At 42.9% G+C, this 26,286-nt stretch overlaps 2 protein-coding genes across 7 annotated transcripts in view; both read right to left on the bottom strand.

The window, feature by feature from the left end:
• Positions 1 to 294: 294 nt before the first annotated feature.
• Positions 295 to 19,799, bottom strand: LOC116480566 (zinc finger protein 284). 5 transcript variants are annotated; one of them, XM_032172682.2, is made up of 6 exons: positions 19,664 to 19,799; positions 17,341 to 17,434; positions 15,572 to 15,654; positions 11,015 to 11,141; positions 9,779 to 9,871; positions 295 to 6,205 (listed from the first exon to the last, which is right to left on the bottom strand). In XM_032172682.2, the coding sequence occupies exons 3-6, from the start codon at positions 15,584 to 15,586 to the stop codon at positions 4,659 to 4,661; spliced, it is 1,782 nt and encodes a 593-aa protein (XP_032028573.1). In that variant the 5' UTR covers positions 15,587 to 15,654; positions 17,341 to 17,434; positions 19,664 to 19,799; the 3' UTR covers positions 295 to 4,658. The 5 variants fall into 5 exon arrangements, with proteins under 5 accessions (XP_032028573.1, XP_032028571.1, XP_032028574.1 ...); XM_032172680.2 differs by lacking the exon at positions 17,341 to 17,434; XM_032172683.2 differs by lacking the exon at positions 17,341 to 17,434 and having other exon boundaries at positions 19,630 to 19,799.
• A 2,151-nt stretch (positions 19,800 to 21,950) lies between these two features.
• The window catches only part of LOC116480570 (zinc finger protein 223), a 52,248-nt gene continuing 47,912 nt past the window's right edge, over positions 21,951 to 26,286 (bottom strand). For both annotated transcript variants that reach the window (XM_058426481.1, XM_058426480.1), the window contains exons 7-8: positions 24,990 to 26,199; positions 21,951 to 23,792 (exon numbers count right to left, since the gene is read on the bottom strand). In XM_058426481.1, coding sequence (XP_058282464.1) covers positions 23,618 to 23,792; positions 24,990 to 26,199 — 1,385 coding nt within the window. In that variant the 3' untranslated portion in view covers positions 21,951 to 23,617. The remainder of the gene's footprint in view (positions 23,793 to 24,989; positions 26,200 to 26,286) is intronic.

A 26,286-nucleotide genomic window follows, 5' to 3' on the forward strand; every position in this document is an offset into this window, starting at 1 on the left:
TTCTTTCTTTCTTTCTTTCTTTTTCTTTCTTCTCTTTCTTTCTTTCTTTCTCTCTCTCTCTCTTTCTTTTCTTTCTAAGAAACAGAGTCTGTCTTTGTTGCCCAGGCTGGAGTGCAATGGTGCTTCACGCCCCACTGCAGCCTTGACCTCCCAGGCTCAAGCGATCCTTCTGCCTCAGCCTCCCGAGTAGCTGGGACCACAGGCATGGGTCACTATGCTTGGCTACCTTTGTTTGTTTTTTTTTTTTGTAGAGACATGATTTTCGCCATGTTGCCCAGGCAAGCCTCAAACTCTTGGGCTCAAGCGATCCACCCATCTCAGCCTTCCAACGTGCTGGGATTATAGGTGAGAGCCACCTCACCTGGTCTAAGAGTTCCTTATATATTCTGATACTAGAAGCCATGCTGTATGGTGTTTTCATGCTCTTGACAATGTCTCTGTATGCATAGCATTTTTTTGCTCTAGTCAAATTTATGTGGGGTTTTTTTAGCTTGTGCATATGGTGTCTTATCTAAGAATACATTCCAAATAAAAAGTCTTGAAGATTAACCTTTATGTTTTATTCTAAGGGTTGTATGGCTTAAGCTCTTATATTTAGGTCATTGATCATTTTGAGTTAATTTTTAAGTATAGTGTGAAGTGCGGATCTAACTTCATTATGTTGCATATGTATATATATTTACCCAGCATTATTTGCTGAAGAGACTATGCTTTCTCCATTAAGCAATCTTGGATCCTTCTTGAAAATCAAGTGACTTTATATGTATGGGTTTCTTTATGGACTCTCAATTCCATTCCATTACTATAGCTTGGTAGTAAGTTTCAAAATGGGGAAGTGGGAGCCATCCATCATGTTCCTTTAAAAGAAATTTTGTCTATTTGCATCCATTGCAATTACATATGAATTTATGAATTGATTTCTGCAAAAAAAAAAAAAAAAGGCTGTTTGGATTTTGATAGTGATTGCAGTAAAACTGTAGATTGGTTTGGGTAGTATTGTCATCATAAAAACATCAAGTCTTCCAATCCATGAATGCCAAGACAATAAGTGAATTCAGCATGATCATAGGATACATGATCAGCATAACAAAATTAATTTATATATATTATACTAGCAATGAACACATGGAAATCAAAGTTCATACCTAGAAGGAAGTTCGACAAAAGATGTACAAGGGTTGTAAGATGAAAATTACAACACACTGATGAAGAAAATCCAACAATATTAAATGAATGGAGAGACATTGTATGTTTGAGGATCGTGGGACTCAATATAGCAAAAATGTTCATTCTCCCCAAATTGATACACAGGGTTAAAATAATTACTATCAAAATTCCAGCAAGATATTTTGTAGATATAAAATTATTCTAAAATTTATATGGAAAGGCAAAGGAATTAGAATATGAGTATGGTTAGGGTTGTCTTCACAGTTGAAAATCTTTCATTTAACCAGAGACATTATTGGGGAGATACTCTGTAAAAAGCTGGTCTCGAACTCCTAGATTCAGGTGATCCTTCTGCCTCAGCCTCCCAAAGTGCTGGAATTACAGGTGTGAGCCACCATGCCTGGCCACTTACACGAGACTTACAAAAGTGAGGCACTAAATTATTAAAGTAAAAATCAATAAATTTCCTTGAAAAATGCCCTGTATAAATGTGATTATTGTATTTTCAGCTTCAGTTTGATTTCACATCACCATCAAAATCAAGGAGCACATAAAAGAAAGCAAGCTTGCTTACTTTTACTTTTATTTTTATTTTTATTTTTTGAGACGGAGTCTCGCTCTGTTGCTCAGGCTGGAGTGCAATGGCGCGATTTCAGCTCACTGCAACCTCCACCTCCCTGGTTCAAGCAATTCCCTTGCCTCAGCCTCCTGAGTAGCTGGGATTACAGGCGCAGGCCACCACCACACCGAGCTAATTTTTTTGTATTTTTAATAGAGACGGGGTTTCACCATGTTGGCCAGACTAGTCTCAAACTCCTGACCTCAGGCAATCCGCCCACCTCAGCCTCCCAAAGTGCTGGGATTACAGGCATGAGCCACCACACCTGGCCAAAAGCAAGGTTATTATACTCACTTTGGCACTGGAGAAGACCTCTCATAACCAGCAGACAATTTTCTCAGAAAACCTATGTGTAATGAATGTGGACAAGGATTCAGTGATGGCTCCAGACTTGAAATTCATCGCTAACTAGATTTAGGAGACAGCCCCAATATCTTTAATAAAATATATTGGGCTTTAACGATAGCTGAGTTTTTCCCATTCATGAGTTTTCATCCGTAAGCCCATCACCTTGTCAGGGTTGGAAACTTCAGAAATGTGATGCACCTTCAGATGGATTAAAGTCTTCACGTTTATTAAGGGGTCCATGACAATGCTACATCTTTTACAGGTAATGAGTATGGTTAGGGTTGTCTTCACATTTGAAATCCTTTCATTTAACCAGAGACATTACAGGGGAGACACTCTATAAAAAGTATGTGCTTTAAATATTCCTGCTTATGTTATGTTCATCTTTATGCCAATATTTTTATGCTGTCCAATTCATCAGATTTTCTTTGTTGTTTAGTGATTTTCCCCCCCAAAAATACTAGCCTTCCCAAGTTTGTGGAAACAGTGTACTATTTTGTTGATAGAAACTAAAGAAGATCAGTCAGGGGTGGTGGTCCATGCCTGTAGTTCCAGCTTCTCAGGGGGTTGAAGCAAGAGGATCACTTAGGCTCAGGAGTTCGAGGCTATAGGGTACTGTAACTGCATCTGTGAATAAGCAATCCAGCCTGGGCAACACCGAGAGACCCCATCTCAAAAACAAAACAAAACAAAATGCTGGGCGCATGGCTCAGGCCTGTAATCCCAGCACTTTGGGAGGCTGAGGAAGGAGAATCGCTTGAGCCCAGGAGTTTGAGACCAATTTGGGCAACATAGTGTGACCCCATCTCTACAACAAAAATTTAGCCAGGCGTGTTGTTGCATGCCTATAGTCCCAGCTTTTGAGGGGCTGAGACAGAAGGATTTCTTGAGCCTGGGAGGTCGAGGCTGCAGGGAGCCATGATCATTCCACTGCATGCCAGTCTGGGTGACACAGCAAGACTGTCTCAAAAGAAAAAAAAAAAGCCAATTCTTGCCTAATAATGGTCAGAGTTTATAGTGGTACAACCAGCTTGAAATACTTTTCGGAAGCATCTACTAAAATTACATATTCATACCTTTGCTGTCACATATATCACATTATTAAGGTTTCTCTACAGAACAGACACTGAATTTGAAGATGTGAGCCCTGACTGAAGCATGTACCACAATCTCCACACTTCCACGGTTCTTCTCCAGTGTAGATCCTCTTATGCATATCAACATTCAAGTGATCCAGCAATCCCACTGCTAGCTGTATATCCAAAGGAAAGGAAATCAGTGTTTTGAACTCCTATCTGCACTCCTATATTTATTATAGTACTATTTGCAATAGCTAACATATGGAACCAATCTAAGTGTTCATCAACAGAAAATGGTAAAGAAAATGTGGCATATATACACAAAGGTACACTATTTAACCCTAAAAAATAATAAAATTCTGTCATTTATGGCAAGATAAAGATAAGCTTTGGAGAACATGATGTTGAGTGATGTAAATTCAGGCCCAGAAAGATAAATACCACATGTTCTCACACATATGTGGAAGCTAAAAAGTTGACATCATAGAAGCAGCATAGCATTGGCTGGGCACGGTGGCTCATGCCTGTAATCCCAGCGCTTTGGGAGGCCAAGGCAGGTGGACCATTTGAGGTTGGGAGTTCAAGGCTAGCCTGGCCAATGTGGTGAAACCCCATCTCTACTAAAAATACAAAAATTTTTAGGCATGGTGGGCATGGTGGCTCATGCCTGTAATCCCAGCACTTTGGGAGGGCGAGGTGGGCGGATCACCTGAAGTCAGGAGTTCAAGTCCAGGTTGGCCAATATGGCAAAAACCCATCTCTACTAAAAATACAACAATTAGTCGGGTGTGGTGGCGGTCGCCTGTAGTCCCAGCTACTCGGGAGGCTGAGGCAGGGAGAATCGTTTGAACCCAGGAGGCAGAGGTTGCAGTGAGCCGAGATCAGGCCATTGCACTCCAGACTGGGTGACAGAGCGATACTCCGTCTCAAAAAAAAAAAAAAAGTACAAAAATTAGCCGGGTGTGGTGGCGCATGCCTGTAATCCCTGCTACTCAGGAGGTTTAGGCAGGAGAATCGCTTGAACCCAGGAGGTGGAGGCTGCAGTGAGTCAGGATCATGCGACTACACTCAAGCCTGGAAGACTCTGTTCTCAAAAAAAAAAAAAAAAAAAAAAGCAGAAGCAGCGTGGCATAGCAATTACTAGAAGAGAAAAGTAGGAGGGAGGGTGGATGATGAAAGATTGGTTAACAGATACGAAAGTACAATAAGATGAAAGGAACAAGTTCTAGTGTTCCACAGCACTAAAGGTGACTATAATTAATAATAACTTATTTTCAAATAACTAGAACAGCAGTTTTTGAAGGTTCAAAACACAAAGAAATGATAAACGATCAACACAAATAAATGATAAAGGAGGTGATGGATATGCTAATAACACTGATTTGATCATTATACATTGTATATATGTATTGAAATATGCTATAACCCATAAATATGGACAATAATTATGTATCATTTAAAAATAATGATAAAATCATATCTAGATTCAAGCGCCTCTTGTAGCGCTTCCCACAGTCCTCACATTTGGATGGGTTTTCTCCACTGTGGTCTCTTTGTTGGTCTTGAAGGCATGAACTGTACTCACTGCTCTTCCCGCAATCCTCACATTGGAATAGTTTTTCTCTGCTGTGGAGTCTTTGATGGGTTAGATGAGTTGAGGCCCATCTGAATCCCTTTCCACACTCCTCACATTTGTAAGGCTTTTCTCCTGTGTGAATTCTTTGATGGAAACGAAGTTTTGAATTCTCAGTAAACCTCTTCCCACACTCTTCACATTTGAATGGTTTTTCTCCAGTATGGAGTCTCTTATGTCTCAAAATACCTGAGGCCCACCTGAAGCTCTTTCCACATTCCTTACAATTATAAGGTCTCTCTCCCGTGTGGACCCTCTGATGCAAGTCAAGATTAAACTTACTAATGTAGCCCTTCCCACACTTCTGACATTTATACAGTTCTTCTTCTCTGTAGGCTCTCTGATGTGAATGGCCCTGTGAATTCATATAAAATCTCTTCCCACATCTGTCGCACTTGAATGTTGTTTCTCCATTGTGGACCCGCTGATGTCTTGAAAGACATGAGGACCACCTGAAGCCCTTCCCACATACGTTACAATTATATGGTTTGTCTCCTGTATGGTCCATCTGATGCTTACAAAGGTCTTGCCTACAAGTGAAGCTCCTTCCACATTCTTCACATTTGTATAGTTTCTCTCCTGTGTGGTCCATGCGATGACTATTAAGTGCTGGTCTCTGACCAAAGCTATTACTACAGGTATCACATCTAAATGATTTCTCTTGCATGTGGACCATGGAATGCCTATTAAGATTTGATCTACTATGGAAGCTCTTACCACATATATAACATTTGAATGGCTTCTCCCCAGTATGGATTCTTTGATGTTCCCGAAGCTGGGAATTGTGAATGAAGGCCTTCCCACATTCCTCACAAATATGAGGTTTTTCTCCTGTGTGTAATTTGCAATGAACATACATTCCTGATCTACGGCTGAAACTTTTCCCACACTGCTCACATTTGAATGGTTTCTCTCCAGTGTGGATTCTCTGATGAGTTTGCAGTTGTGAGTTCTGACTAAATTCCTTACTACACACGTCACACTTATAGAGTTTCTCTCCCATGTGAACTTTCTGATGAATACAAAGAGCTGAGCTATAACAGAATCTCTTCCTGTACTCATTACATGTATGGGATATCTTTCCTAAGTGTAACTGTTGATGAAGATCAAGGATGGAGACATCACTGAAGAATTTTTTACACTTCCCATCCTCAGAAGGTGTCTCTCCTATGTGAATTATAGATAGTCCTGCGTCAACCTGGGAGGGGACATCACCTTGTGTGGAGAACTGAGAGCTACTTGTGGAGTCTTGAGGTCTAGTTAACTCACTTGCAGTTTGTTCCCAGATTTGCTGGCAAGACCACTCTTCATGTGGTCCTGTTGCTGGAACAGACTCCAACTCAGTTTGGATCTTGCCTCCTATAAGGACACAGAATTAAGAGATGTAGGTAAGTGAAACCTTTGTTCAGTGTTTTCAGGATTTCACTTAGGACATGGCCTGAAACTTTACTGAATACAAGGAAGGTACAGTTTTGTTTTCCAAGTGCACCACGGTCTCTTGTTGTCATGAAACCAGTTTTGAACCACATAATGTCTCATATGTGGTAGAAATGAAAGACTTAATTTAAAATATTAATATAATACAGTTAACGTGTTACTATTTCTACCAATTTCCTAGTTAGTCTAAAATCTTGCATGGTATATTATATAACTACTAAATTATATATATGATGAATCAGAAGGAACGTTAAGGGTAGGAAGACGTCAAGGTGCCTGACTAAAGACACCCAGAGCTTGCCTCCTCCACAAAGAGCCAAAATAATGAGTAGTGCTCACTTCAGCAGCACATATGGTAAAACTGGAATGATCAGCCCCTATGCAAGGCCGATCTGCAAATTCATGAAGTATTCTGTATATTTTATTAATAAAAAATTTAAAAAGCAAATAGATAACCATACATCAAATAGCATCTAAGAGGGATCACTGGAATTGAGCAGAGAAGTGACAGGAAACACCCAATGCACAAAAGGAGAGCGAAGGGAGGTAGCCCTTCTGGCCGTGATCACCTGAAAGCCCGGAAAGCCTCCTCAGTGCTAGGAAAGGGTAAGTGAGAGAGTCCTAGTGGTTTACATTTCTGCTGTGGACTCCAGCAATCAGCCATGAGAAAGGCCCTTGACCCCTGTGGGCCCTGAGACTAGCATAGGGGGCTGCCTGGAGTCCATGCGATGGCACTCAGAGAGGGTGCTCACGATGGGACCCTCACACTTCCCGAGACTCAAGCAGCTATGGCACAGCACTATTTTGAGAGCCGCACCCCCACCAGACTGCATCTTGCCCTGGTGCCGAACAGCCTTTGCATCTCCAAATCCCTGGAGCCCCATCGACATGCCCCCACATCCACCTGGAGGGTTGCAATAGTGCAGTGACTGTTAGACCCAGCAGTATGGCAGAGTCCCCAGCAATCTAGGCCACATAGTGTCCCATATTCTGGGGAGTGGGCCATGCAGCACACCAGGGAGGCTGCCCCCAGTACAGTACAAAGGGACCCAAAGTGTGTGCACTCACCAGAGCTTGAAAGCTGCCTGTCTGGGGCTGCTGCCTCTAACGGCAATGCTACCTCACCCCCAGCAGCAGGGCCACTGTACACTTAGATGTGTTCTCATTCTGAGGAAAGGTTCTCTGCACACTCTGCCACTGCCACCCAAGCACACCTCCTAAAGGCATGGGGAGTCCCTTGCACTGCCCACCACAACCTGTGTCCATGCACAGGACAAGCCCACTTCACTTGGTACCACCCATCTCAGTGCCAGAGCATGACACAGAGGGACCTGGGGATTGCTCTACCCTGTGTTGCCTCAGGCACATGTGTACACAAACAGGAGACCTGACAAAGACCCAACTTGTGTGTTGCCAGTGCTGGAGCATGCCATCTGGGGACCTAGGGATCATGCCGCCTCTTCCACCACAGCCTACATCTGCCTGCACCACTGAAAGGCCTGAAGACAGGCTCACCTGGCCTGGCGTCATTCCTCCACTACCTAAGCATACCACTTGGGGCTGTTGAGATCACCCTGCCATGTTGGTTGCCCCAGGCGTGAGCATGTACCATGGAGGGAGCTTTACAACAGACCCAGAACCTTGCCACAGGTGCCCAAGCATGCTGTCCAGAGGCCTAAGGATTTCCCTGCCCTGATCACCACCACTGGCATCTGTGTACTCCTCCTAGTGACCTGAGGACAGGTCCTACAAGCCTGCTGCCACCATCACCGCTAACACTCACCTGCACACACCATGTGAAGGACTCAGGACTGGCCCACCCAGCCTATCACCACTACCTCTAACACCAGTACACATAGCCTTGAAACCTGAGGGTTATCCTGCCACCACTATCGGGTACTGTGCTCAGTACCTGGGTGACAGGATCATTTGCAATGCAAACCTCAGCATCACACAATATACCCAGGTAACAAACCTGCACATGTACCCCCCGAATCTTAAAATAAAAATTGAACAGCTAAAAGTCGTCCTCTAAAGACATTCTATTCCAGTGGGTAGAGATGACAGCTAAATAGAAATATCTAAGACATAGTATAACATAACACCAGAAGGGTAAAGATAGGATGGTATATATATATATATATATATATATATATATATATATAATTCCAGAGTCTCACTCTGTCACCCAGGCTAGAGTGTAGTGGCACAATCCCAGCTCACTACAACCTCTGCCTCCCGGGTTCAAGTGATTCTTGTGCCTCAGCCACCCGAGTAGCTGGGATTACAGGACTGTGCTACCACACCCAGCTAATTTTTGTATTTTTAGTAGAGTCAGGGTTTTGCCATGCTGGCCAGGTTGGTCTCAAACTCCTGGCCTCATGCTATCTGTCTGCCTCAGCCTCCCAAAGTGCTGGGATTACGGGTGTGAGCCACCACGCCTGGCTGGTATTTTAAATAGAGTGGTCAGAGAAGGCCTTTCTCATGATATTAAAACTGAACAGAGACCAAAATAAAGGAAGGGTCAGAAGGTTTTGAGGTGAAAGAGTATTCCAATCAGAAAGAAGAGCATGTATAAACTCTAAGACAGAAGATTCTGTAGTAGACAGAACAATGGTCCTTGAAAGATGTCCACATCTAATTCCCAGGACCTATGAACCTGGTATGTTATACAGCAAGAGATATTAAGGCTGCAGATGCAATTAAGGTCACTAGTCAGCTAAAGAGAGAGTAGGAAGGTCATTCTAGATTATGCAGGAGTGACCAATCCAATCGCAAGGGACCCAAAAGGTGGAAAACAGAGGCTTAAGAAGGGTTGCAGCATGACTATGGAAGAATGGTTAGAGGTGCAATGTAGCTGCTTTTGAAGATGGAGGAAGGGAGACAAGAGCCAAGGAGTGTGGACAGTGCCTAGGGATTGGTAAACTAAAGTGAAGGCTTCTCCACAAGAACATCTAGACAGGAACAAAGCCCTAGGGACACCCTGATTTTTGTCCAGTGAGATGTGTCAGACTTCAGGTCTGAAGAACAGAAAGATAATTGTTTGTTGTTTAATCTGCTAAGTGTATGGTCACTGGGTGACAGCAACAGGCAATACAGTGTCCTTGGCAGGATGGAGAAACAACAGGGAGTACAACATGGCTGGAAAATGGAGATGTAGTCAGAGAGGAAGTGGGGGATGAAGAGCAGATCAAGGGTCTCTAAAAGGCACTTAAAGCAGTTGTAACGTTAATACAAATAAGAAGCCATAAAGGCTTTTAAGCTGAGGAATGGCAATCTGACTTACATTCCCTAAGGATCACTTTGGCTGCTATGAGGAAAACAGATGTCAGGGTGGGAAGAGGGGTTGGGGGAGCAGGACAACCAGCAGGAAGGAGGTAAGAATCCAGGAAACAGGTTTGGCCATTTACACCAGGGTAATGGAGTTGGGCAATGGACAGTAGTAAAACAGATGGAAGGGTCGCATACAAGGATGCATGGTCGCTTGGTTCTTACCTGAATTCCCTTCTCTTTGGGTTGCTGTCTCCATGATCCAAAACTTTTCTTCTCTTCGGAAGTGAAAAGTATCTCGGTGGGAAGGTTGATGCCCTGTGAACAAAGTCATATGCTTAATCCCAATACATCTTAGGTAAAATTTACTAGAAATTTAGGTTCTCACTGCACACTCGAACTTGAACGCTGATATGGTTTGGCGGTGTCCCCAAATCTCATCTTGAATGGTAGTTCCCATAATCCCCACATGTCCTAAGAGGGACCTGGTGGGAGGTAATTAAATCATGGGGGCAGTTTCCTCCAGGCTGTTCTCGTGATAGTGGATGAGTCCTCATGAGATCTGATGGTTTTATTTTATTTTTATTTTTTTTGAGACGGAGTCTCGCTCTATCACCCAGGCTGGAGTGCAGCGGCGCGATCTCGGCTCACTGCAAGCTCCACCTCCCGGGTTCACGCCATTTTCCTGCCTCAGCCTCCCGAGTGGCTGGGACTACAGACGCCCGCCACCACGCCGGGCTAATTTTTTGTATTTTTAGTAGAGACGGGGTTTCACCGTGTTAGCAGGGATGGTCTTGATCTCCCGACCTCGGGATCCGCCCGCCTTGGCCTCCCAAAGTGCTGGGATTACAGGCGTGAGCCACCGCACCCGGCCCTATCTGATGGTTTTGTTTGTTTGTTTTTGAGACGGGAGTCTCGCTCTATCGCCCAGGCTGGAGTGCAGTGGCGCAATCTCTGCTCACTGCAAGCTCCGCCTCCCGGGTTCATGCCCTTCTCCTGCCTCAGCCTCTCCGAGTAGCTGGGACTACAGGCGCCCGCCACCACGCCCAGCTAATTTTTTGTATTTTTAGTAGAGACGGGGTTTCACCGTGGTCTCGATCTCCTGACCTCATGATCCGCCCACCTCGGCCTCCCAAAGTGCTGGGATTACAAGCGTGAGCCACCGCGCCTGGCCTATCTGATGGTTTTATAAGGGGCCTTTCCCCCTTTGCTCGGCACTTCTTCCTGCTGCACTGTGAAAAAGGTGCCTTTCTTCCCATTGGCTTTCCACCGTGACTGTAAGTTTCCTGAGGCCTTCCTAGCCATGCAGAACTGTGAGTAAATGAAACGTCTTTTCTTTATAAGTTACCCAGTCTTGGGTATTTCTTCATAGCAGCATAAGGACAAACTAACACAAACACCCTAGGATACAAAGCCATTCCTGGGGCCTGATGTTCCATTACAGAGGGTGCTGGTGCTCACCCACTGATAGCAGGTTTCTGAAGTTCTCCAGCATGACATCTCGGTACAGCTTCCTCTGGGAAAGGTCTAGCAGCCCCAGCTCCTCCTGGGTGAAGACCACAGCCACATCCTTGAAGGTCACTGCCTCCTACAACATCAAATGTATGCAACCTCAATCTCATGACCAGTGATTCCTGGGAGAAGGGTGGCAATGAGCAGGTGAAGGGGATGGGTGAGAAATCGCTGTGGATCTTGAGAGATGTAGGTCAACTTACAGATTTCCCCATTCATCTGTATCCTCGCAATGACACATACTGATTTTCCAGAGCTCCACCAGAAGTGCAATGATGGAAAAAGTCCTATAGGTTTACTTTGTGCACTTATTAAGTCTCCTTGTGAGTAACCCTCTAGGACTCTAAATGCAGCATCCTGGGCTGCACATATGTGAATCTTGCCAGTTGCTCCAGCAACATTTAGCAATTCAGTCCCAACTTTGTTTGATAATGCCCAGGGTTCTCGTACTTGAACCCTGGATGGAATCTTTCTTTCTGTCTGTCTTTCTTTCTTTTCTTTTTTTTTTTTTTTTTTGAGACAGAGTCTCACTCTGTCGCCCAGGCTGGAGTGCAGTGGCGCCATTTCAGCTCACTGCAACCTCCGCCTCCTGGATTCAAGCAATTCTCCTGCCTCAGCCTCCTGAATAGCTGGGATTACAGGCACCTGCCACAATACCCGGCTAATTTTTGTATTTTTAGTAGAGACAAGGTTTCACCATGTTGGCCAGGCTGGTCACGAACTCCCGACCTCAGGCGATTCGCCCACCTTGGCCTCCCAAAGCGCTGGGATTACAGGCATGAGCCACCACACCCAGCCCATTTTTTTTTTAATATCTGCCAAACTAACAAGTTTACAGTGACCTGTGTGGGACAGCTATGGAGTGGGTCCTCTGTATTCAAGACACAAACTACATATATTAATTGCAGCATTGAATGTCATAATCTGGAGCCAGTGTGCCTATGATCACACTGAGTGTGTGTGCTCACTCACAAGGCTCAATCCCAAGGCTCTGTGCTTTTGCCTTCCCATCTACGTGACCTTGGATAAGTTTGCCTACATGCATTCGTTTCCTTTCTGTATAAAGACTGTCGCATCAGTTTTTTCCAGGAATAAACAAGAGAACATAAATGGGGAAAGTCTGTGGCACAGACTACGTATTTAATTAACATTAGTTAATTTTATTACCTTTTTTTCTTTTTTTTGAGACAGAGTTTCGCTCTTGTTGCACAGGCTGGAGTACAATGGTGCAAACTCAGCTCATGGTAACCTCCGCCTCCCCGGTTCAAGCAATTCTCCTGCCCCAGCCTGCTGAGTAGCTGGGATTACAGGCATGCTCCACCATGCCCAGCTAGTTTTGTATTTTTAGTAGAGATGGGGTTTCTCTTTTTTTGTTGTTGTTTTTTGTTTTATTTTTGAGATGGAGTCTTGCTCTGTCCCCAGGCTGGAGTGCAGTGGCATGATCTGGGCTCACTGCCAGCTCCGCCTCCCGGGTTCACACCATTCTCCTGCCTCAGCCTCCCGAGTAGCTGGGACTACAGGTGCCCACCACCACGCCTGGCTAATTTTTTGTATTTTTAGTAGAGACGGGGTTTCACCATGTTAGCCAGGATGGTCTCGATCTCCTGACCTCGTGATCCGCCCGCCTCAGCATCCCAAAGTGCTGGGATTACAGGCATGAGTCACAGCGCCCAGCCGAGATGGGGTTTCTCCATGTTGTCAGTCTGGTCTCGAACTCCCGACCTCAGGTGATCCGCCCACCTCGGCCCCAAAATGTGCTGGGAATATCGGCGTGAGCCACCACACCCGGCTGGTAATGTCCTTTATTCGTATTTCTTTGGATTTTTTATTATAACTTTCATTATAGTTATCTATTTCATTTCATGTCTGCAAACTATTACAGGGAACTGATGATCTATCTTTATTGTAAATAATGAATATTTAATTTTATGTAGTTTTCATTAATACCAATCCTGCAGAGAAAAGCGTGTTATGTGGACCTTACTCTCCCGACTGATCACTGAAAATAATTTTGGCCAGGGATGGCAGCTCATGCCTGTAATCCCAGCACTTCTGGAGGCCGAGACAAGCAAATCATTTGAGCTCTGGAGTTCGAGACCAGCCTTGGCAACATAGCAAAACTCTGTCTCTACAAAATATACAAAAATTAGCCGGGCATGGTGGCATGTGACTATAATCCCAGACACTTGGGAGGCTGAGACAGAAGAATCATATGAACCCAGAGGCGGAGGTTGCAGTGAGCCAAGATTGCGCCACTGCACTCCAACCTGGGCAACAGAGCAAGACTCTGTTTCAAAAAAGAAATAAAATAAAATAATTAATTTAATTTAATAATTTCACACCAGGTGCAGTGATTCACACTTGTAATCCCAGTGCTTTAAGAGGCTAAGGTGGGGGCATTGCTTGAATTCAAGAGTTCAAGACCAGCCTAGGCAACACAGCAAGACACAATCTTTACAAATTTTAAAAACTAGCCAGGCATGGTGGTACGTGCCTGTAGGCCCAGCTACTTGGGAGGCTGGGGCAGGAAGATCTGGACCCCAGGGGTTCAAGGCTGCAGTGGGCTACACCTACATCACTGTACTCTATCCTGGGCAACAGAGCAAAACTCTGTCTCTAAAGAATAAGAATAAACTAAAATAAAATAATTTCAAATGAAAATTAAAGTGTCAAAAAATAAGAATGTTGAAAATTGTGATCATATATGTCAGATCTCAATTTTTTATCAAACTCCAAAATCTTTCAAGGGGATACATTACCCTGGTTTTTCTTAAAATAGCCAAAGGCAGATTATCAAATTTCCTGTCATTTTGATAATCTCATTAGAGAGAATTCACCTTATTAATCCCATGTATTTGACTATAAATAATACTATCACCTTTTCAAATATGTTTTGGCCATTTCTATTTCTAAACTAAAATTTACCAATTAACATATTAATGTCCTTTATTCATATTCCTTTGAATTTTTTTTCTCCATTCTGTACCTAAGATTCTTATTTTGGAGTGTGTCTTTTTTAGATATCAAAGTGGTAAATATTTTCACCTTAGACTGTTATATTTCCTGATAACACTCTGTAAGCCATCTTTGCCATTAGGAATTTAAATATTTTCTATAATGAGTATAGCAATCACTGTCCTTTGGTGCCTGGAATACTAGGTGCACCTGAAGAGGTGGCACAACAGGAAGAGAAGAGGTCCCCCAAGGAGGGGTCAGGGGTGAGCTATGTCACCAGTGGTTGTCATCACTCAAGAGGACACTCCAGACACCCATACCAGAAGGCACAGGTCCTTCAATGGAGAATCCTCTTTCTTCTTCTCTCTTTCAATTTAGCAAAATAGCTAACATGCCGACCCTGGGTTTCCTCTCTGAACCTCAGCAGGTTTCTCATATTTCACATATTTAAGAGGAAGATGAGGCTGAGAATTGCATCATTCAACTGTTCTGAGGAACAAACAAAGGAACAGAACACAGTGACTAGAGAATCTTCTGATATCATGGACATTTGAAACTAAAGTTACCTATCATTTTGGTCAAACTCCTTAATACATAAAGGAATAAGAAAAGACCAGTAAATAAAATATACACAATGCATGACTTAAGCATGGGGAAAACAAAAGCTAGCTCTTCCTATGTGAAAATCTCCAGAAATTCTTGTGTGAAGCCACAGTTACAGCCTGCTGTGCTGTGCCACATATGGATATTTTATCAACAAAACAGCCAACATGGCACATGTCAAAAGTACCCTTTCAAAACTGAGCTCCTAGTGCCTGTGAGTATAAAGTAGTTGAAACATCGGTGGGTGCGGTGGCTCACACCTGTAATCCTAGCACTTTGGGAGGCTGAGGCAGGCAGATCACTTGAGGCCAGAAGTTCGAGATCAGCCTGGCCAACATGGTGAAACCCCGTCTCTACTAAAAATACAAATATTAGCCAAGTGTGATGGTGGGCGCCTGTAATCCTAGCTACTTGAGAGGCTGAGGCAGGAGAATCGCTTGAACCCGGGAGGCAGAGGTTGCAGTGAGCCGAGATTGTGCCACCACACTCCAGTCTGGGCGACAGAGCAAGACTCTGTCTCGAGGAAAAAAAAAAAAAAGGAGCATCAATTCAATGGGAACATGATGCAACCATAAATAATGAACACTACATAATATTAAACAAAACACAATTTAAATTAGATAAGTATCAATACAAATACAGTTCTAAATATACATGAGGAATAGCATGAGAAAATAAAAATGCCTAGTTAGTGAGAAAAGATGTAGTGAAACAGAAGAATTGTTCCTTCCCACTAAATTTCTACTGGTAACATAAATAATGGTAAAAGTAAACAAAATCAAATCCAAACGCAAATTCAACACAAAAGAAACAAGGAAGCACCTGGCACACAACAGGTGCACAAATAACTGTTGTTCTCCTTGAGTCTTCCCAAGACTGAGAAAAACACGTGACAATCTTAAGTAGCAAAACAGAATTTGAACAGCAAAAGAGACCAGACTTACTCACCCTGAACATGGTCATTTTTCCTCCTCCTTTGGGGAATTTGCAGAGTTCTCAGTTATGCAGTTCAAGAGAAGACAGAATTGTGCCTGGAACGTGCCATGGAAGGCAAAAAAAAGAGACATGAAGGGGTGGTCAGGGATGCTACCCAACAATACGAACATGTGTTGTGAATTAGCACTTGAATGTTCACAGCGGCATTATTCATAATAACCCAAAATTGCACACAACCAAAATGCCTTCCTATGGGTAAATGGACAAATTGTCGCCTATCCATACAATGAAATCTTACTTGGAAATTTAAAGAAATGAAATATTGACTCATGCTACAACATGCATGAACCCTGGAAACATTATGTTAAATGAAAGAAGCCAGTCACAAAAACCCATGGACTGTATGATCGCATTTATATGAAATGTTCAGAATGTATAGTAGAGAAAGTAGATTAGTGGTTGCTTCGTATTTGAGGTGAGAATGAGGTTTAACTATAAATGGGCACAACTGGGAGATGAAAATGATCTAAACTGAATCATGATCATGGTTATTCCACTTCACAAAATTCCTAAAAATCATTGAGTTCCATGCCTGAAATGGATGAAAGATATATGTGAAATACATCTTGACAGAATTGGAAAAATTAATGTTAATCTACATGTCATTGAAATCAGTAAGACTGAATTCTGAGTCCATATCAATAGTTTATAGTTGAATGAAGGAATGAATAAATGGGGGAGAAATGGAAACTCATCTTTATGGTAGAATGTCCACTAATAACATATCTCCCCATAAGAAACTTTATTATAATTTTCAAAATTTAAAAAAAGTAACTTCACAGTGGACAAATCTGAAAGACTTTGTCTTGGCCAAGTGAACAAAACTGAGATCAGCAGTGAAGGGACAAACCAACATCATTTGGCCACTGTTATGTTGCAATGAAAAGGACACCTCACCACTACTATGGTATCCCTACCAACAATGCATAATCTAAACCTAAACATGAAATTTATCAGATAAACCCCAAATGAATGTCTTTCTATAAAATAACTTGCCTATACTCTTCAAAAAACCATGCATATAAAAGACAAAGGCTGTGGAATCCTTCTGGATTAAAGAGAAGTATAGAAATGTGACAATAAAGACAATGCATAAAATTGGACTTTGAATGGGGTTACAGGTTAAAAGTGGGGCAAGGGATAGTTATAAGGACCAAAATAAAAAACTGAACAAATTTAAATATGGAAGCTGCAGATTAGATAACAATGTTATGTAATATGGTATCCAACACTATCTAATAAACAACACTATAACTATTATTAGTAGCTTTTTAACAGCTCTATCTGATATGTAATAGATAACAATATTATTTAATATAATATTTAATTATTTTTTTGAGACAGAGTCTCGTTCTGTTATCCAGACCAGAGTGCAGGGGCGCCATCTCATCTCACTGCAGCCTCTGCCTCCCGGGTTCAAATGATTCTCATGTGTCAGCTTCCCTAATAGCTGGGATTACAGGCACACGCCACCTCAAATTTTAAAAAAGTAACTTCACAGTGGACAAATCGGCTAATTTTTGTATTTTTAGTAGAGATGGGGTTTCTCCATGTTGGCCAGGCTGGTCTTGAACTGCTGGCCTCAAGTGATCCACCTGCCTCGGCCTCCCAAAGTGCTAAGATTACAGATATGAGCCACCATGCCTAGACAGTATAATATCTAATAGTATCTAGCATGTTATGTGAAACCCTGTAACCAGCCCTTCCTAAACACCTCTTACCAAGACACTGCACAATTATCTTGAAATGTGGGCTTCTTGGCTGCAGAAAGCTACAAGCAACTGTCCCTGGCTACGGGTATGTTCATGGTGGTATCTGGGTGATCAGCAACAACAAAGCAAACAGGAAAAATGTAAACATTTGGCAAATTTGGGTAAAGAGTATATGAGAACTTCTAACACTATTTTTGCAATTTTTCTATAGGTTTCAAATGATATGAAAATAAAATGTTAAAAACTTTTTTTGTTTTTTTTTTTTTGAGACTGGGAGGCAGAGGCTGCAGTTTCGCTCTTGTGGCCCAGGCTGGAGTGTAATGGCGCAATCTTGGCTCACCACAACCTCCACCTCCCAGGTTCAAGCGATTCTCCTGCCTCAGCCTCCCAAGTAGCTGGGATTACAGGCATGCACGACCATGCCTGGCTAATTTTGTATTTTTAGTAGAAATGGGGTTTCTCCATGATGGTCAGGCTGGTCTCAAACTCCTGACCTCAGGTGATCCGCCCACCTCGGCCTCCCAAAGTGCTGGGATTACAGGCGTGAGCCACCGCGCCCGGCCAATATTAGGAAACATTTACAAAAAAAAATGAGATAACAATGAGATAAATTAGGATGAGCATGATATAACATGGCAGTTCACCAGTTATTTCCCTCTTGGCAGTGTTTCCAAATTTCCATAGTTAAACACAAAGGGAAAACACATTTTTTAAGTTATAAAATTTTGTTTAAATATTTATAAATAAATATGCAAATATACCAAAAGAAAGACCAAAAAGAAATGCACCGGATGTGGTGGCTCATGCCTGTAATCCCAGCACTTTGGGAGGCCGAGGCGGGTGGATCATGAGGTCAGGAGATCGATACCATCCTGGCTAACACGGTGAAACCCCATCTCTACTAAAAATACAAAAAAATTAGCTGGGCTTGGTGGTGGGCGCCTGTAGTCCCGGCTACTCAGGAGGCTGAGGCAGGAGAATAGCATGAACCCGGGAGGCGGAGCTAGCAGTGAGCCGAGATCGTGCCACTGCACTCCAGCCTGGGCAACACAGCAAGACTCCGTCTCAAAAAAAAAAAAAAATGCACTCGAAGTTTAACAGTTACTATCTTTACATGCGGATTCCTGGGTAATTATAAACTTGTACTACTCGTATCTCTCCAATTTCTGAACGCTCCACAATGATACCGTTGCATAACAAGTGAAATATTTGTAATAAATGAAATAGTTCTAATGAATGAAATAGTTGATAAAGTCCCAGAACAGTCCAAGCCCATGAGCCTTGCTCTCAAGGTCCCTTCAATCAAGTCCTAGCTTGCTTTCCCCACCAGATTCCCGCTAGTTCCTCTGCCTCAATGAGAATGTATCCAAAAGATTATCAACTAAGGCTCTGACCTCTAATGCCCAGGTTTCAACCGCAGCTCCACCTCTTACTACTTAGGTGACTATTCTCAGATAACTCCTGCTCCTTTGTATTTCACTCATCTTTAAAACGGAAAAAAGTAGTACCTCTCCACAGAGCCACGGTGTGGCGAAAATGTGATTATTTGTATAAAGCCCTTGGGATAGTTACCAACTGAGGCTTAATTATTACCAACACCCATGCCTGAGGACACATCTACACTCTTGGTTGGGGTGAGCATCTCTGTGAAAGAAAAAAAGCCAAGCACCACTCTCGTAGAGCTTTGCCCTCAGTAGCCAAGAAGTCCCTCCCTGCAGCTCTTTTTGAGAATCAGGCTGGGGAAGGAGAAAGCTGTGAAACACCCTGACCGCGTTGCCGTCCCGCATAAAAGTTAAATGTTCCTCTCCCTTTGTGGAAGTGGAAACAACCCTCGCCTTCCTAAAAAGAGGTCAGAAGCGTCCGGGATCACCCAGCGTCCTGCAGGAATCAGAGACAAGGACGGGGGTCCCTGTAGCTGGAGCTCTGACCCCACCCGCGGACCTGACAGGCTTCGTGGGAAAATAACACTAAGAAGAGACTACCAGTCACTAAGGGAGGGACTGCTTTAAGGCTTTCATTTGTGTTACCTCTTCCAGTTCTCAAAACGATTTCATTAGGATGGTCCTAAAGTCCCCATTTTAAAGAACAGCAGTGGGAGGTACAGGGAGATTAATAACATCCCAACCCTAAACTGTGAGAAAGTAGCCTCACAGGTGGGATGAAGGGAGGAGGACTGAACGAGCTGAGAGCCCCCAGAAACCCTCAAACCAGGCGAGACGCGTCCCGACCAAATCCCAACCCCCAGCCTCATCCCCGGGGACGCGAGGACAGCCCCAAGACCAAGAAGGCTCTGCTGACAAGAACGAAAAGAGCGGCCGTTGTCCCTCCAAACCTCCGTTTTCCAACGAGACTCCTTCTCCCCTTAGTCAACTTCCAGGTGGTTGCGAGCCAGCATCGTAAGGGGACACGTTTAGAAGGATAGACAAGACACAGGACTGACACCAAAGTACCACCGAAAGCACTGCAGCAACCTCACCCCCCGGGAGCGGAAGTGCCCCTACCGGGCTCAGCGTGTGAACTACATTTCCCAGAATTCCCCGGATACGCCTTCCTGAGCCTACTTGCTCGTCATTCAACAGATTTCCTGCGCTACACTTCCTTGAATGCCAAAGGAGGCTGTCTGTAGTATCACCCTCCAGCGGGAAGCGCGGGACTCCGCGGTGCTCTTTGACTACACTTCCCGCAATACCCACGAGGAATGAATCCCATAGACCCGAGCGCCTGGTGAGGAATATGGACTGTGGCCCTGAGAGTGGTCCTTCCCTCTCCCTGCGTCCTCGAGAGAAAGTATTGAATAGACAGGAATTCCTGAAGTCTACACGCCTCCCATGATGACAGGAGTGTTACTGAAAGGGAATAAAGCAAGGAGATACAATCTTCAAGGAGTTAGCGGGGAGTGACTGTGGAGCGGTCAGGAGATGGCTGAAAGGCTGATATACTAGATGCTAACAGTATGAGGCTAAATCTGAGACCTTGAAAAATGGGCCAGGAAAAATGGTTTGGGAGAGGCATTGAGTGGGGCACCAGCCCCTACTCCAGACACTGTGGTACCACTGGTTTGGCAAGAAAAACAACCACAGTTAAAGTGTTTAAGAGGGCTGTAAGAGTTAAAGAGAAAAAAAAAAACACGAAAAGCAGCTCAACAGTCAAAGACAGGTTCGTTTTGGAGAATAAACCTGAGAGGGGCTTCTGGCCAATTGCTGTCAGGAGCGCTGTCTCTTACAGTCTAAGAGTATGGGCTTTAGGGTGAGAGAGCTTATCACAAGCTTAGAATGTTTCTGTGTTGGGGAGAAATCTGTTGTGGGGTTGGAATATCTCTGGTTGGAGGGGAGGTTATCTTGGGACTGACATGTCTCCAACAGAGGGGAGGTTATCTCGGGGCTGGCATGTCTCTGGTCAGGGAGGGGTTTATCTTACGGTTGGAATATTTCTGGTTGGAGATGTCATTTGTGGTTTACGGTCATGCTGACTTTAGCCATTAGGCTGATGCCCTTTGGATTTAGGCAGTTTTTGATCAACGGGAACTTTAAAATGGCAGTGCTTGTCCAAGATGGCGATGCTCCTGCCCTGTCAAGGGCCAATATGGAGGGCCAATTGCCCTCCTGGAAAAGCTGTCTTCCCACTTTTAAAGTTTTCATGTTAATATTCTTTAGACGTGGAAATGTCACATTTCAGAGAAATTAAACTGCTTAGTATTGTGAAAGAAAATATCTTGGGCCCCCAAAATCACTAAGGAAACCTCAAGCTGGAAATCGCTTAGGGCAAACCTGCCTCCCATTCTATTCAGTCACTCCTCTATCTGTCCTTGCTATCAGGAGAACAGCATGGGAAAGACCCACCCCCATGATTCAATTACCTCCTACTAGGTCCCTTTCATGATATGTGGGAATTATGGGAGCTATAATTCAAGATGAGATTTGGGTGGAGACACAGCCAAACCATATCAATATGTGTGGATTTCTTATTTTCCATTATTACTTAAAAGAAAGCTCATTTCTAACTCTTCTATGGTCATGTAACAACATAACCTAGAAATCACTTCATGTACAGTACATTCTTTTTAGCACTGCATAAACTAGAAAATCCAAAAATAAATTTCTACACCTACAGTGAGCTCACTTTCAACAAAGGTGCTAAGTATATATATTGGGAAAAGGACAGTCTCTTCAATAAATGGTGCTAGAAAAACATGATATCCACATATAGAAGAATGAAACTTCACCCCTATTGTTCACCATATACAAAAATAAAATCGAAATGGATTAAAGACTTAAATCTAAAACCTCGAACTATGAAACTACTACAAGAAAACATTGGGGAAATGCTCCAAGACATTGGTCTGGGCAAAGATTTCGAGTAATACCCCAAAAGCATAGACAACCAAAGCAAAAATGGACAAATGGGATCACATCAAGTTAAAAAGCTTCTGCACAGCAAAGGAAGCAATCAACAATGTGAAGAGACAACCCACACAATAGGAGAAAATATTTGCAAACTATCCATCTGACAAGGGATTAATAACCAGAATATAAGGAGCTCAAACCCAATAGGAAAAAATTTAACAATTCAATTTAAAAATGAGCAAAATATCTGAATAGACATTTCTCGAAAGAGGGCATGCGAATGGCAAACAGGTGTATGAAAAGGTACTCTACATCATAGATCATCAGATAAACGCAAATCAAAACTACCATGAGATATCTCACTCCAGTTAAAATAGCTTTTATTCAAAAGACAGGCAATATCAAATGTTGGTGAGGATGTGGAAGGAATGAGGGAGGGAATCCTCGCACATTGTTGGTGGGAATGTAAATTAGTACAACCACTGTGGAGAACAGTATGGAGGTTCCTCAAAAAATTAAAACTATATCAAAGTGATATCTGCACCCTCCCCTGCAATGTTTATTGCAGTACTATTCACAATAACCAAAATTTGGAAGCAACCTAAGTGTCCATCAACAGATTAATGGATACAGGAAATGGACATATACACAATGGAGTACTATTCAGCCACAAAAAGAATGAGATTTTGTTATTTGCAACAATATGGATGGAACTGGAGGACATTACATTCAGTGAAATAAGTCAGGCACAGAAAGACAAACTTCACATGTTCTCACTTATTTGTAGGAGCTAAAAATTAAAACAATTGAATGCATGGAGACAGAGAGCAGAATGTTGGTTACCAGAGGGAGGGAAAGGTAGGGTTGGTGGTGAGGGAAGTGGGGATGGTTAGTGGGTACAAAAATATACTTAGATAGAATGAATAAGATCTAGTATTTGATAGCACAACAGTTACAGTCAACAATAATTTATTGTACATTTGAAATAACTAAATGAGTATGGATTGTTTCTAACACAAAAAAAACTGATAAATGCTTGTGGTAACATACCCCATTTACCCTGTGATTATTATGCCTTGTATGCTTGTATCAAAATATATACTCCATATGTGTACCCATAAAAATTAGGATTTTTTTTTAGGCTGGGTGCAGTGGCTCATGCCTGTAATCTCAGCACTTTTGGAGGCTGAGGTGAACAGATTACTTGAGTGCAGGAGTTCGAGACCAGCCTGGGCAACACGGAGGAACCTCATCTCTACAGAAAAATACAAAACTTAACCGGAGGCAGTGGCGCACGCCTGTAGTCTCAGCTGCTCAAGAGGCTGAGGTGGAAGGATGGTTTGAGCCCAGGAGGCCACCACATCCAGCTAGTTGTATTTTTAGTAAAGACAGGGTTTCACCATGTTGGCCAGGCTGGTCTTGAACTCCTGGCCTTAACTTCCCACCTCAGCCTCCCAAAGTGCTGGGATTACAGGCATGAGACGCTGCACCCAGCCCTTTGCCCATTTTTTTAATTGGGTGGTTTGTTATTGAGTTGTAAGAATTCTTTATATAATCTGGACAGTAGAACTCATGCTGTATGGTCTTTTCATGTTCTTGACAATGTCCATGTATGCATAGCATTTTTTAAAACTTAGGTCCCATTTAGGTATTTTTATTTGCTTTTGCTTATGTTGTTTCATTGAAGAATCCATTCCAAATAAAGTCAGGAAGATTTACTTCTATGTTTTCTTCTAATACTTTTATAGTTTAGCTATTACATTAGGTCACTGATGAATTTTGAGTTAATTTTTAAGTGTAGGGTGAGACACGATCTAACTTCATTATGTTGTGTGTCTGTGTATAGGTGTCCCAGCAGTATTGGTCGAAGAGACTCTTCTGTCTTCATAAAGTAATCTTGGATCCTTCTTGAAAATCAAGTGGCCTTAGATGTATGGGTTTCTTTATGGACTCTCAATTCTATTCCATTTGTCTATATATCTGCCTCCTGGGTTCAAGCGATCCTCCCACTTCAGCCTCTCCAGTAGTCTCCAGCTGGGACTACAGACATACACCACCACAACTAGATAATTATTGTATTTCTTGTAGAGATGGAGTTTCTGATGTTCACTGAGAAATCTAAAAATAATGCATACAATTATAAAATAGAAAAATACCAGCAAATATTCACTGCTGAAGAAAATAAGAATATAATTGTAACACACTATGTATGTACACTAAAAAAAAAATTCCAGAAACACAGATGCTTGTCCAGAAACAAACAAAGGTATTTATTTAAATTTTCTTTTTTTGAAACAGGGTCTCACTCTGTTGCCCTGGCTGGAGTGCAGTAGCACTATCACAGGTCACTGCAGCCTCAATCTTCCAGACTCAAGCGATGTAAGGATGCAGCAAAAATACAAAGACACACGTGGCTGACATTCTAGTGGTCATCAATTTTGACATGTTCATCATTAGTGTTTTGAAAGTGTGTGAACAAACTCTTATACTATGACCTGTCTCCTGAATAATAACTAATTGTCAAACTTCTGTTAGAAACCCTGCAGCATAGGCCGGGCGCAGTGGCTCACGCTTGTAATCCCAGCACTTTGGGAGGCCGAGGCAGGCGGATCACAAGGTCAGGAGATCGAGACCACGGTGAAACCCCGTCTCTACTAAAAATACAAAAAAAAAAAAAAATTAGCCGGGCATGGTGGCGGGCGCCTGTAGTTCCAGCTACTCGGAGAGGCTGAGGCAGGAGAATGGCGTGAACCCGGGAGGCGGAGCTAGCAGTGAGCCTAGATCGCGCCACTGTACTCCAGCCTGGGTGACAGAGCGAGACTCCGTCTCAAAAAAAAAAAAAAAAAAAAAAAAAAGAAAAAAAAAGAAACCCTGCAGCATGACTTACAAGCATTCTCTGCTCTGACAGTCCCACGACCACTGGGGTATGCTGAGCTATGGCTGAAACACTTACTTTAAACTGTCCTCACTCACATGGGGAAGCTAAAAAAGCTGATTTCTTAGAAGTAGTGAGAACAGTGGCTCTAGAGGCAGGGACGGGTAGGGGATAGGTGGGATGGCCAAAGGTTGGCTAATGGATACAAAAGTACAGGTAGATAGGAGGAAGAAGTTCTACTGTTCTGCAGCACTAAAGGTGACTATCATCAACAACAATTTATTTTCAAATTGCTGGAACAATGAATTTTTAATTTTCTCAACACAAAAAAGAGATAATTGTTTGAGGTGATAAATATGCTAATTACACTGATTTGATCATTATACATCATATACATATATTTAAATATCACACTGTACCCCATAAATATGTACACTTACGTGTCATTTAAAAATAATGATAAAATTATATCCAGATTCAAGCGCCTCTTGTAGCGCTTCCCACAGTCCTCACATTTGGATGGGTTTTCTCCACTATGGTTTTTTTGTTGGTCTTTACAGTATGACCTGTGTACAAGCTTCTTTCCACAATCCTCACATTTGAATGGTTTTTTTCGGCAGTGGAGTCTCTTATGATTCAAAATACTTGAGGCCTGTCTAAAGCTCTTCCCACAGTCATCACAGTTATAAGGTCTCTCTCCTGTGTGGGCTCTATGGTGCAAGTCAAGACCTGACTTAGTAATGTAGCTCTTCCCACACTTGTCACATTTGTATGGCTTTTCTCCAGTGTGGACTCGCTGATGGATCAAAAGATATGAGGACCGTCTGAAGCTCTTCCCACATTCCTTACAATTGTATGGTTTCTCTCCTGTGTGGATCGTCTGATGCTTACACAAATCCAGCCTACCAATGAAGCCTTTTCCATATTCCCCAGTGTTGTTTGGTTTCTTTCCTGTGTGGACCACACAATGCCTATTAAGACTTGACCTAAGACGGAAGCTCACACTACATATCTCACATTTGAATGGCTTCTCCCCTGTGTGAATTCTCTGATGTTTCTGAAGCTGGAAATCATGAATGAAGGCCCTCCCACATGCCTCACAATTATAATGTTTCTCTCCCATGTGTAATTTGCAATGAACTGTAAGTGCTGATCTACATCTGAAGCCTCTCCCACATTGTTCACATTTGAAAGGTTTCTCTCCAGTGTGGACTCTCTGATGAGTTTGCAGATGTAAACTCTGACTGAATTCCTTACCGCACACGTCACACTTAAAGAGTTTCTCTCCCAGGTGGACTCTCTGATGAATATGAAGTGCTGAGATGTAACAAAAGCTTTTTCCACACTCATCACAGGAATGAGACTTCTCTGTTGAGTGTATTTGCTGAGGAAGATCAAAGATGGAAATATCACTGAAGGATTGTTTACACTTCCCACGATTGGAAGGTTTCTGTCCTGTGTGCATTATAGATAGTCCTTCCTCAACCTGGGAGTGGGCATCACCCTGTTCAAAGAACTGAGAGCTCTTTATGGTAGAGTCTTGAGGCCTGGTTAAATTACTTGCAATTTCTTCCCAGATCTGTTGGCAGGACCACCCTTCATGTGGTCCTGCTTCTGGAACAGTCTTCATCTCAGGTTGGATCTTGCCTCCTACCAGAATACAAAATTAAGACATCAGGACAAGCTATGCCCTGTTCAGTGTTTTTAAGAGTTCACACTTAGGACATGGTATGAAAC

Source organism: Hylobates moloch, unplaced genomic scaffold, assembly GCF_009828535.3.
Source record: "Hylobates moloch isolate HMO894 unplaced genomic scaffold, HMol_V3 SCAFFOLD_13, whole genome shotgun sequence".
NCBI classification, from domain to species: domain Eukaryota; kingdom Metazoa; phylum Chordata; class Mammalia; order Primates; family Hylobatidae; genus Hylobates; species Hylobates moloch.